At 44.7% G+C, this 13,113-nt stretch overlaps 1 protein-coding gene across 6 annotated transcripts in view; it reads left to right on the top strand.

Moving 5' to 3' along the window:
- The window catches only part of LOC110517106 (fibronectin type III and SPRY domain-containing protein 2), a 49,883-nt gene that overhangs the window by 29,918 nt on the left and 6,852 nt on the right, over window positions 1-13,113 (top strand). For all 6 annotated transcript variants that reach the window (XM_036963384.1, XM_036963385.1, XM_036963386.1 and 3 more), the window contains exons 12-13: window positions 6,811-6,943; window positions 8,765-8,941. In XM_036963384.1, the coding sequence (XP_036819279.1) occupies window positions 6,811-6,943; window positions 8,765-8,941 (310 nt within the window). The remainder of the gene's footprint in view (window positions 1-6,810; window positions 6,944-8,764; window positions 8,942-13,113) is intronic.

Below are 13,113 nucleotides of genomic sequence, written 5' to 3'. Positions count from 1 at the left end.
GTGAGGTTGTTACTGTGTGTTTTATAGTTGTCAAGGCCAGACAGTGAGGTTGTTACTGTGTGTTTTATAGTTGTCAAGGCCAGACAGTGAGGTTGTTACTGTGTGTTTTATAGTTGTCAAGGCCAGACAGTGAGGTTGTTACTGTGTGTTTTATAGATGTCAAGGCCAGACAGTGAGGTTGTTACTGTGTGTTTTATAGTTGTCAAGGCCAGACAGTGAGGTTGTTACTGTGTGTTTTATAGTTGTCAAGGCCAGACAGTGAGGTTGTTACTGTGTGTTTTATAGTTGTCAAGGCCAGACAGTGAGGTTGTTACTGTGTGTTTTATAGTTGTCAAGACCAGACAGTGAGGTTGTTACTGTGTGTTTTATAGTTGTCAAGGCCAGACAGTGAGGTTGTTACTGTGTGTTTTATAGTTGTCAAGGCCAGACAGTGAGGTTGTTACTGTGTGTTTTATAGTTGTCAAGGCCAGACAGTGAGGTTGTTACTGTGTGTTTTATAGTTGTCAAGACCAGACAGTGAGGTTGTTACTGTGTGTTTTATAGTTGTCAAGGCCAGACAGTGAGGTTGTTACTGTGTGTTTTATAGTTGTCAAGGCCAGACAGTGAGGTTGTTACTGTGTGTTTTATAGTTGTCAAGACCAGACAGTGAGGTTGTTACTGTGTGTTTTATAGATGTCAAGGCCAGACAGTGTGGTTGTTACTGTGTGTTTTACAGTTGTCAAGACCAGACAGTGAGGTTGTTACTGTGTGTTTTATAGTTCACAAGGCCAGACAGTGAGGTTGTTACTGTGTGTTTTATAGTTGTCAAGGCCAGACAGTGAGGTTGTTATTGTGTGTTTTATAGTTGTCAAGGCCAGACAGTGAGGTTGTTACTGTGTGTTTTATAGTTGTCAAGGCCAGACAGTGAGGTTGTTACTGTGTGTTTTATAGTTGTCAAGGCCAGACAGTGAGGTTGTTACTGTGTTTTATAGTTGTCAAGGCCAGACAGTGAGGTTGTTACTGTGTGTTTTATAGTTGTCAAGGCCAGACAGTGAGGTTGTTACTGTGTGTTTTATAGTTGTCAAGGCCAGACAGTGAGGTTGTTACTGTGTGTTTTATAGATGTCAAGGCCAGACAGTGAGGTTGTTACTGTGTGTTTTATAGTTGTCAAGACCAGACAGTGAGGTTGTTACTGTGTTTTATAGTTGTCAAGGCCAGACAGTGAGGTTGTTACTGTGTGTTTTATAGATGTCAAGACCAGACAGCGAGGTTGTTACTGTGTGTTTTATAGTTGTCAAGGCCAAACAGTGAGGTTGTTACTGTGTGTGTTTTATAGTTGTCAAGACCAGACAGCGAGGTTGTTACTGTGTGTTTTATAGTTGTCAAAGCCAGACAGTGAGGTTGTTACTGTGTGTTTTATAGTTGTCAAGGCCAGACAGTGAGGTTGTTACTGTGTGTTTTATAGTTGTCAAGGCCAGACAGTGAGGTTGTTACTGTGTGTTTTATAGTTGTCAAGGCCAGACAGTGAGGTTGTTATTGTGTGTTTTATAGTTGTCAAGGCCAGACAGTGAGGTTGTTACTGTGTGTTTTATAGTTGTCAAGGCCAGACAGTGAGGTTGTTACTGTGTTTTATAGTTGTCAAGGCCAGACAGTGAGGTTGTTACTGTGTGTTTTATAGTTGTCAAGACCAGACAGTGAGGTTGTTACTGTGTGTTTTATAGTTGTCAAGGCCAGACAGTGAGGTTGTTACTGTGTGTTTTGTAGTTGTCAAGGCCAGACAGTGAGGTTGTTACTGTGTGTTTTATAGTTGTCAAGACCAGACAGTGAGGTTGTTACTGTGTGTTTTATAGTTGTCAAGACCAGACAGTGAGGTTGTTACTGTGTGTTTTATAGTTGTCAAGGCCAGACAGTGAGGTTGTTACTGTGTGTTTTATAGATGTCAAGGCCAGACAGTGAGGTTGTTACTGTGTGTTTTATAGTTGTCAAGGCCAGACAGTGAGGTTGTTACTGTGTGTTTTATAGTTGTCAAGACCAGACAGTGAGGTTGTTACTGTGTGTTTTATAGTTGTCAAGACCAGACAGTGAGGTTGTTACTGTGTTTTATAGTTGTCAAGGCCAGACAGTGAGGTTGTTACTGTGTGTTTTATAGTTGTCAAGGCCAGACAGTGAGGTTGTTACTGTGTGTTTTATAGTTGTCAAGGCCAGACAGTGAGGTTGTTACTGTGTGTTTTATAGTTGTCAAGGCCAGACAGTGAGGTTGTTACTGTGTGTTTTATAGTTGTCAAGGCCAGACAGTGAGGTTGTTACTGTGTGTTTTATAGTTGTCAAGGCCAGACAGTGAGGTTGTTACTGTGTGTTTTATAGTTGTCAAGGCCAGACAGTGAGGTTGTTACTGTGTGTTTTATAGTTGTCAAGACCAGACAGTGAGGTTGTTACTGTGTGTTTTATAGTTGTCAAGGCCAGACAGTGAGGTTGTTGCTGTGTGTTTTATAGTTGTCAAGACCAGACAGTGAGGTTGTTACTGTGTGTTTTATAGTTGTCAAGGCCAGACAGTGAGGTTGTTACTGTGTGTTTTATAGATGTCAAGACCAGACAGTGAGGTTGTTACTGTGTGTTTTATAGTTGTCAAGGCCAGACAGTGAGGTTGTTACTGTGTGTTTTATAGTTGTCAAGGCCAGACAGTGAGGTTGTTACTGTGTGTTTTATAGTTGTCAAGGCCAGACAGTGAGGTTGTTACTGTGTGTTTTATAGTTGTCAAAGCCAGACAGTGAGGTTGTTACTGTGTGTTTTATAGTTGTCAAGGCCAGACAGTGAGGTTGTTACTGTGTTTTATAGTTGTCAAGGCCAGACAGTGAGGTTGTTGCTGTGTGTTTTATAGTTGTCAAGACCAGACAGTGAGGTTGTTACTGTGTGTTTTATAGTTATCAAGGCCAGACAGTGAGGTTGTTACTGTGTGTTTTATAGTTGTCAAGACCAGACAGTGAGGTTGTTACTGTGTGTTTTATAGTTGTCAAGGCCAGACAGTGAGGTTGTTACTGTGTGTTTTATAGTTGTCAAGGCCAGACAGTGAGGTTGTTACTGTGTGTTTTATAGTTGTCAAGGCCAGACAGTGAGGTTGTTACTGTGTGTTTTATAGTTGTCAAGGCCAGACAGTGAGGTTGTTACTGTGTGTTTTATAGTTGTCAAGGCCAGACAGTGAGGTTGTTACTGTGTGTTTTATAGTTGTCAATGCCAGACAGTGAGGTTGTTACTGTGTGTTTTATAGATGTCAAGGCCAGACAGTGAGGTTGTTACTGTGTGTTTTATAGTTCACAAGGCCAGACAGTGAGGTTGTTACTGTGTGTTTTATAGTTGTCAAGGCCAGACAGTGAGGTTGTTACTGTGTGTTTTATAGTTGTCAATGCCAGACAGTGAGGTTGTTACTGTGTGTTTTATAGTTCACAAGGCCAGACAGTGAGGTTGTTACTGTGTGTTTTATAGTTGTCAAGGCCAGACAGTGAGGTTGTTACTGTGTGTTTTATAGTTGTCAAGGCCAGACAGTGAGGTTGTTACTGTGTGTTTTATAGTTGTCAAGGCCAGACAGTGAGGTTGTTACTGTGTGTTTTATAGTTGTCAAGACCAGACAGTGAGGTTGTTACTGTGTGTGTTTTATAGTTGTCAAGGCCAGACAGTGAGGTTGTTACTGTGTGTTTTATAGTTGTCAAAGCCAGACAGTGAGGTTGTTACTGTGTGTTTTATAGTTGTCAAGGCCAGACAGTGAGGTTGTTACTGTGTTTTATAGTTGTCAAGGCCAGACAGTGAGGTTGTTGCTGTGTGTTTTATAGTTGTCAAGACCAGACAGTGAGGTTGTTACTGTGTGTTTTATAGTTGTCAAGGCCAGACAGTGAGGTTGTTACTGTGTGTTTTATAGTTGTCAAGACCAGACAGTGAGGTTGTTACTGTGTGTTTTATAGTTGTCAAGGCCAGACAGTGAGGTTGTTACTGTGTGTTTTATAGTTGTCAAGGCCAGACAGTGAGGTTGTTACTGTGTGTTTTATAGTTATCAAGGCCAGACAGTGAGGTTGTTACTGTGTGTTTTATAGTTGTCAAGGCCAGACAGTGAGGTTGTTACTGTGTGTTTTATAGTTATCAAGGCCAGACAGTGAGGTTGTTACTGTGTGTTTTATAGTTGTCAAGACCAGACAGTGAGGTTGTTACTGTGTGTTTTATAGTTGTCAAGGCCAGACAGTGAGGTTGTTACTGTGTGTTTTATAGTTATCAAGGCCAGACAGTGAGGTTGTTACTGTGTGTTTTATAGTTGTCAAGGCCAGACAGTGAGGTTGTTACTGTGTGTTTTATAGTTGTCAAGGCCAGACAGTGAGGTTGTTACTGTGTGTTTTATAGTTGTCAAGACCAGACAGTGAGGTTGTTACTGTGTGTTTTATAGTTGTCAAGGCCAGACAGTGAGGTTGTTACTGTGTGTTTTATAGTTGTCAAGGCCAGACAGTGAGGTTGTTACTGTGTGTTTTATAGTTGTCAAGACCAGACAGTGAGGTTGTTACTGTGTGTTTTATAGTTGTCAAGGCCAGACAGTGAGGTTGTTACTGTGTGTTTTATAGTTGTCAAGACCAGACAGTGAGGTTGTTACTGTGTGTTTTATAGTTGTCAAGACCAGACAGTGAGGTTGTTACTGTGTGTTTTATAGTTGTCAAGACCAGACAGTGAGGTTGTTACTGTGTGTTTTATAGTTGTCAAGGCCAGACAGTGAGGTTGTTACTGTGTGTTTTATAGTTGTCAAGGCCAGACAGTGAGGTTGTTACTGTGTGTTTTATAGTTGTCAAGACCAGACAGTGAGGTTGTTACTGTGTGTTTTATAGTTGTCAAGACCAGACAGTGAGGTTGTTACTGTGTGTTTTATAGTTGTCAAGGCCAGACAGTGAGGTTGTTACTGTGTGTTTTATAGTTGTCAAGGCCAGACAGTGAGGTTGTTACTGTGTGTTTTATAGTTGTCAAGGCCAGACAGTGAGGTTGTTACTGTGTGTTTTATAGTTGTCAAGACCAGACAGTGAGGTTGTTACTGTGTGTTTTATAGTTGTCAAGACCAGACAGTGAGGTTGTTACTGTGTGTTTTATAGTTGTCAAGGCCAGACAGTGAGGTTGTTACTGTGTGTTTTATAGTTGTCAAGGCCAGACAGTGAGGTTGTTACTGTGTGTTTTATAGTTGTCAAGGCCAGACAGTGAGGTTGTTACTGTGTGTTTTATAGATGTCAAGGCCAGACAGTGAGGTTGTTACTGTGTGTTTTATAGTTGTCAAGGCCAGACAGTGAGGTTGTTACTGTGTGTTTTATAGTTGTCAAGGCCAAACAGTGAGGTTGTTACTGTGTGTTTTATAGTTGTCAAGGCCAGACAGTGAGGTTGTTACTGTGTGTTTTATAGTTCACAAGGCCAGACAGTGAGGTTGTTACTGTGTGTTTTATAGTTGTCAAGGCCAGACAGTGAGGTTGTTACTGTGTTTTATAGTTGTCAAGACCAGACAGTGAGGTTGTTACTGTGTGTTTTATAGTTGTCAAGGCCAGACAGTGAGGTTGTTACTGTGTGTTTTATAGTTGTCAAGGCCAGACAGTGAGGTTGTTACTGTGTGTTTTATAGTTGTCAAGGCCAGACAGTGAGGTTGTTACTGTGTGTTTTATAGTTGTCAAGGCCAGACAGTGAGGTTGTTACTGTGTGTTTTATAGTTGTCAAGGCCAGACAGTGAGGTTGTTACTGTGTGTTTTATAGTTGTCAAGACCAGACAGTGAGGTTGTTACTGTGTGTTTTATAGTTGTCAAGGCCAGACAGTGAGGTTGTTACTGTGTGTTTTATAGTTGTCAAGGCCAGACAGTGAGGTTGTTACTGTGTGTTTTATAGTTGTCAAGGCCAGACAGTGAGGTTGTTACTGTGTGTTTTATAGTTGTCAATGCCAGACAGTGAGGTTGTTACTGTGTGTTTTATAGATGTCAAGGCCAGACAGTGAGGTTGTTACTGTGTGTTTTATAGTTCACAAGGCCAGACAGTGAGGTTGTTACTGTGTGTTTTATAGTTGTCAAGGCCAGACAGTGAGGTTGTTACTGTGTGTTTTATAGTTGTCAATGCCAGACAGTGAGGTTGTTACTGTGTGTTTTATAGTTCACAAGGCCAGACAGTGAGGTTGTTACTGTGTGTTTTATAGTTGTCAAGGCCAGACAGTGAGGTTGTTACTGTGTGTTTTATAGTTGTCAAGGCCAGACAGTGAGGTTGTTACTGTGTGTTTTATAGTTGTCAAGGCCAGACAGTGAGGTTGTTACTGTGTGTTTTATAGTTGTCAAGACCAGACAGTGAGGTTGTTACTGTGTGTGTTTTATAGTTGTCAAGGCCAGACAGTGAGGTTGTTACTGTGTGTTTTATAGTTGTCAAGGCCAGACAGTGAGGTTGTTACTGTGTGTTTTATAGTTGTCAAGACCAGACAGTGAGGTTGTTACTGTGTGTTTTATAGTTGTCAAGGCCAGACAGTGAGGTTGTTACTGTGTGTTTTATAGTTGTCAAGGCCAGACAGCGAGGTTGTTACTGTGTGTTTTATAGTTGTCAAGGCCAGACAGTGAGGTTGTTACTGTGTGTTTTATAGTTGTCAAGGCCAGACAGTGAGGTTGTTACTGTGTGTTTTATAGTTGTCAAGACCAGACAGTGAGGTTGTTACTGTGTGTTTTATAGTTGTCAAGGCCAGACAGTGAGGTTGTTACTGTGTGTTTTATAGATGTCAAGGCCAGACAGTGAGGTTGTTACTGTGTGTTTTATAGTTGTCAAGACCAGACAGTGAGGTTGTTACTGTGTGTGTAGGAACCGTCTTCCACCTGCTGCAGGACACAGCCCACCCCTGTCTGTCCATCTCTGAGGACGGCTTCTCCATGTTCTACGGAGACGAGGAGCTCCCGCTCTCCGCCATGACCTTCGACGACAACACCTTCGCCAGGTAGACAAACCAACCAGGTTTACACCTGCTGAACACCTCAGCTAATAGAGATCTGCTAATGACATGGGAGATTTACTGTAGCTTTCAAAATGAAACATCTGAAAATGTGACTGTACTCATCCCGTGATAGTGTGGTGTGTACTGTGTGTGTGTAGATTTGTGTTGTGTGTAGTTGTGTGTAGGAGTGTGTACTGTGTGTGTGTAGATTTGTGCTGTGTGTAGTTGTGTGTAGGAGTGTGTACTGTGTGTGTGTGTAGATTTGTGCTGTGTGTAGTTGTGTGTAGGAGTGTGTACTGTGTGTGTGTAGATTTGTGTTGTGTGTAGTTGTTTGTAGGAGTGTGTACTGTGTGTGTGTAGATTTGTGTTGTGTGTAGTTGTGTGTAGGAGTGTGTACTGTGTAGGTGTGTGTAGATTTGTGCTGTGTGTAGGTGTGTGTACTGTGTGTGTGTAGATTTGTGCTGTGTGTAGTTGTGTGTAGGAGTGTGTACTGTGTAGGTGTGTGTAGATTTGTGTTGTGTGTAGCTGTGTCTCCTCCCTGTGATAGTGTATATTGTATGCGTGTGTGTTTGGTCCAGGTGTGTAGCTGTGTCTCCTCCCTCTGATAGTGTATAGTGTGTGTTTGGTCCAGGTGTGTAGCTGTGTCTCCTCCCTCTGATAGTGTGTATTGTATGCCTGTGTGTTTGGTCCAGGTGTGTCTCCTCCCTCTGATAGTGTATAGTGTGTGTTTGGTCCAGGTGTGTAGCTGTGTCTCCTCTCTCTGATAGTGTATATTGTATGCCTGTGTGTTTGGTCCAGGTGTGTAGCTGTGTAGGTGTGTGTAGGTGTCGCCTCCCTCTGATAGTGTATATTGTATGCGTGTGTGTTTGGTCCAGGTGTGTCTCCTCTCTCTGATAGTGTATATTGTATGCCTGTGTGTTTGGTCCAGGTGTGTAGCTGTGTCTCCTCCCTCTGATAGTGTATATTGTATGCCTGTGTGTTTGGTCCAGGTGTGTCTCCTCCCTCTGATAGTGTATAGTGTGTGTTTGGTCCAGGTGTGTAGCTGTGTCTCCTCCCTCTGATAGTGTGTATTGTATGCGTGTGTGTTTGGTCCAGGTGTGTCTCCTCCCTCTGATAGTGTATAGTGTGTGTTTGGTCCAGGTGTTTCTCCTCCCTCTGATAGTGTATAGTGTGTGTTTGGTCCAGGTGTGTAGCTGTGTCTCCTCCCTCTGATAGTGTATATTGCATGCGTGTGTGTTTGGTCCAGCTGTGTCTCCTCCCTCTGATAGTGTATATTGTATGCGTGTGTGTTTGGTCCAGCTGTGTCTCCTCCCTCTGATAGTGTATATTGTATGCGTGTGTGTTTGGTCCAGGTGTGTCTCCTCTCTCTGATAGTGTATATTGTATGCCTGTGTGTTTGGTCCAGGTGTGTAGCTGTGTAGGTGTGTGTAGGTGTCGCCTCCCTCTGATAGTGTATATTGTATGCCTGTGTGTTTGGTCCAGCTGTGTCTCCTCCCTCTGATAGTGTATATTGTATGCGTGTGTGTTTGGTCCAGCTGTGTCTCCTCCCTCTGATAGTGTATATTGTATGCGTGTGTGTTTGGTCCAGCTGTGTCTCCTCCCTCTGATAGTGTATATTGTATGCGTGTGTGTTTGGTCCAGGTGTGTCTCCTCTCTCTGATAGTGTATATTGTATGCCTGTGTGTTTGGTCCAGGTGTGTAGCTGTGTAGGTGTGTGTAGGTGTCGCCTCCCTCTGATAGTGTATATTGTATGCGTGTGTGTTTGGTCCAGGTGTGTCTCCTCCCTCTGATAGTGTATATTGTATGCCTGTGTGTTTGGTCCAGGTGTGTAGCTGTGTTAGGGGACCTGATCCCTGTGAGAGGCAGACATTACTGGGAGGTGGAACTGGACGAGGACACAGAGTACAGGATTGGAGTGGCCTATGAAGATACTCAGAGAAACTCCTACCTGGGAGGAGCCAACACGTCCTGGTGCATGAGACATGTCCTCACGCCATCCAGGTGAGAAACCTTAACCCATAACCTTACCTGACCCCTAACCTATCACTAATTCTTACCTGGGAGGAGCCAACACGTCCTGGTGTATGAGACATGTCCTCACCCCATCCAGGTGAGAAACCTTAACCCATAACCTTCCTTGACCCCTAACCTATCACTAATTCTTACCTGGGAGGAGCCAACATGTCCTGGTGCATGAGACATGTCCTCACCCCATCCAGGTGAGAAACCTTAACCCATAACCTTCCTTGACCCCTAACCTATCACTAACTCTTACCTGGGAGGAGCCAACACATCCTGGTGCATGAGACATGTCCTCACCCCATCCAGGTGAGAAACCTTAACCCATAACCTTCCTTGACCCCTAACCTATCACTAACTCTTACCTGGGAGGAGCCAACACATCCTGGTGCATGGCCCCTAACCCCAGCTTAATGTCCACATCCCTGTTCAATCCTAAACTCAACCCATCCGAGTGAGAATCCCTAACCTAACCCTCTAACCTAGCTATTACCGGGAAGGAACCAACCCGTCCAGGTGAGAATCCCTAACACTGACCTAACCCTCTAACCTAGCTATCACTAACTGTTACCGGGAAGGAACCAACCTGTCCTCCCTCCAGGTAACGGACTGCTTTGATAGGTTACACAAGCGATTCTCAACCTGTTGTAATTTGTATTAATTTATTTCACCTTTGTTTAACCAGGTAGGCCAGTTGAGAACAAGTTCTCATTCACAACTGCGACCTGGCCAAGATAAAGCAAAGCAGTGCGACACAAACACCACCACAGCGTTACACATGGAATAAAACAAACATACAGTCATTAACACAATAGAAAAAGTATATATACAGTGTGTGTAAATGAAGTAAGATAAGGGAGGTAAGGCAATAAATAGGCCATAGGGGCGAAGTAATTACAACTTAGCAATTAAACACTGGAGTGATAGATGTGCAGAAGATGAATGTGCAAGTAGAGATACTGGGGTGCAAAGGACCAAAAAAATAAAAACAATATGGGGATGAGGTAGTTGGATGGGCTATTTAAAGATGGGCTATGTAAAGGTGCAATGATCTGTGAGCTGCTCTGACAGCTGGTGCTTAAAGTTAGTGAGGGAGATATAAGTCTCCAGCTTCAGTGATTTTTGCAGTTCGTTCCAGTCATTGGCAGCAGAGAACTGGAAGGAAAGGCGGCCAAAGGAGGTGTTGGCTTTGTGGATGACCAGTGAAATATACCTGCTGGAGCACGTGCTACGGGTGGGTGTTGCTATGGTGACCAGTGAAATATACCTGCTGGAGCACGTGCTACGGGTGGGTGTTGCTATGGTGACCAGTGAAATATACCTGCTGGAGCGCGTGCTACAGGTGGGTGTTGCTATGGTGACCAGTGAAATATACCTGCTGGAGCGCGTGCTACAGGTGGGTGTTGCTATGGTGACCAGTGAAATATACCTGCTGGAGCGTGTGCTACAGGTGGGTGTTGCTATGGTGACCAGTGAAATATACCTGCTGGAGCGTGTGCTACAGGTGGGTGTTGCTATGGTGACCAGTGAAATATACCTGCTGGAGCGCGTGCTACGGCTGGGTATTGCTATGGTGACCAGTGAGCTGAGATAAGGCGGGGCTTTACCTAGCAAAGACTTATAGATGACCTGGAGCCAGTGGGTTTGGCGACGAATATGAAGCGAGGGGCAGCCAACGAGAGCATACAGGTCGCAGTGGTGGGTAGTATATGGGGCTTTGGTGACAAAACGGATGGCACTGTGATAGACTGCATCCAATTTGTGATTTGTGAGTGTTGGAGGCAATTTTGTAAATGACATCGCCGAAGTCAAGGATCGGTAGGATAGTCAGTTTTACGATGATTTGTTTTAGCCCCACACAATCCCATCTGAATGACCCAGAGGAGAAGTTGATAGTTGAATCCGGCGTGTGTGTTCTGGTTTGAAACACAAGCCTGCACAGACTGAGGCCCCCAACACACTACAATCACAACAAGAAAAAGGGAACATTTTGAGTCCTCAAACAGGGCCTTTCACTGTTCTAGAGGGCTGACTCCTGGACAGACTGGGAGTTGGTAAAACACTGTTCTAGAGGGCTGACTCCTGGACAGACTGGGAGTTGGTAAAACACTGTTCTAGAGGGCTGACTCCTGGACAGACTGGGAGTTGGTAAAACACTGTTCTAGAGGGCTGACTCCTGGACAGACTGGGAGTTGGTAAAACACTGTTCTAGAGGGCTGACTCCTGGACAGACTGGGAGTTGGTAAAACACTGTTCTAGAGGGCTGACTCCTGGACAGACTGGGAGTTGGTAAACACTGTTCTAGAGGGCTGACTCCTGGCGGTGTTTTAAATTCAGCTGACTCCTGGACAGACTGAGAGTTGGTAAAACACTGTTCTAGAGGGCTGACTCCTGGACAGACTGGGAGTTGGTAAAACACTGTTCTAGAGGGCTGACTCCTGGACAGACTGGGAGTTGGTAAAACACTGTTCTAGAGGGCTGACTCCTGGACAGACTGGGAGTTGGTAAAACACTGCTCTAGAGGGCTGACTCCTGGACAGACTGGGAGTTGGTAAAACACTGTTCTAGAGGGCTGACTCCTGGACAGACTGGGAGTTGGTAAACACTGTTCTAGAGGGCTGACTCCTGGCGGTGTTTTAAATTCAGCTGACTCCTGGACAGACTGAGAGTTGGTAAAACACTGTTCTAGAGGGCTGACTCCTGGACAGACTGGGAGTTGGTAAAACACTGTTCTAGAGGGCTGACTCCTGGACAGACTGGGAGTTGGTAAAACACTGTTCTAGAGGGCTGACTCCTGGACAGACTGGGAGTTGGTAAAACACTGTTCTAGAGGGCTGACTCCTGGACAGACTGGGAGTTGGTAAAACACTGTTCTAGAGGGCTGACTCCTGGACAGACTGGGAGTTGGTAAAACACTGTTCTAGAGGGCTGACTCCTGGACAGACTGGGAGTTGGTAAAACACTGTTCTAGAGGGCTGACTCCTGGACAGACTGGGAGTTGGTAAAACACTGTTCTAGAGGGCTGACTCCTGGCGGTGTTTTAAATTCAGCTGACTCCTGGACAGACTGGGAGTTGGTAAAACACTGTTCTAGAGGGCTGACTCCTGGACAGACTGGGAGTTGGTAAAACACTGTTCTAGAGGGCTGACTCCTGGCGGTGTTTTAAATTCAGCTGACTCCTGGACAGACTGGGAGTTGGTAAAACACTGTTCTAGAGGGCTGACTCCTGGCGGTGTTTTAAATTCAGCTGACTCCTGGACAGACTGGGAGTTGGTAAAACACTGTTCTAGAGGACTGACTCCTGGCGGTGTTTTAAATTCAGCTGACTCCTGGACAGACTGGGAGTTGGTAAACACTGTTCTAGAGGGCTGACTCCTGGCGGTGTTTTAAATTCAGCTGACTCCTGGACAGACTGGGAGTTGGTAAAACACTGTTCTAGAGGGCTGACTACTGGACAGACTGGGAGTTGGTAAACACTGTTCTAGAGGACTGACTCCTGGCGGTGTTTTAAATTCAGCTGACTCCTGGACAGACTGGGAGTTGGTAAACACTGTTCTAGAGGGCTGACTCCTGGCGGTGTTTTAAATTCAGCTGACTCCTGGACAGACTGGGAGTTGGTAAAACACTGTTCTAGAGGGCTGACTCCTGGCGGTGTTTTAAATTCAGCTGACTCCTGGACAGACTGGGAGTTGGTAAAACACTGTTCTAGAGGACTGACTCCTGGCGGTGTTTTAAATTCAGCTGACTCCTGGACAGACTGGGAGTTGGTAAACACTGTTCTAGAGGGCTGACTCCTGGCGGTGTTTTAAATTCAGCTGACTCCTGGACAGACTGGGAGTTGGTAAAACACTGTTCTAGAGGGCTGACTACTGGACAGACTGGGAGTTGGTAAACACTGTTCTAGAGGGCTGACTCCTGGACAGACTGGGAGTTGGTAAAACACTGTTCTAGAGGGCTGACTACTGGACAGACTGGGAGTTGGTAAACACTGTTCTAGAGGACTGACTCCTGGCGGTGTTTTAAATTCAGCTGACTCCTGGACAGACTGGGAGTTGGTAAACACTGTTCTAGAGGGCTGACTCCTGGCGGTGTTTTAAATTCAGCTGACTCCTGGACAGACTGAGAGTTGGTAAAACACTGTTCTAGAGGGCTGA

This window comes from Oncorhynchus mykiss, chromosome 26 (genome assembly GCF_013265735.2).
Source record: "Oncorhynchus mykiss isolate Arlee chromosome 26, USDA_OmykA_1.1, whole genome shotgun sequence".
NCBI classification, from domain to species: domain Eukaryota; kingdom Metazoa; phylum Chordata; class Actinopteri; order Salmoniformes; family Salmonidae; genus Oncorhynchus; species Oncorhynchus mykiss.
This window is presented reverse-complemented; position numbering and strand designations above follow the sequence as displayed.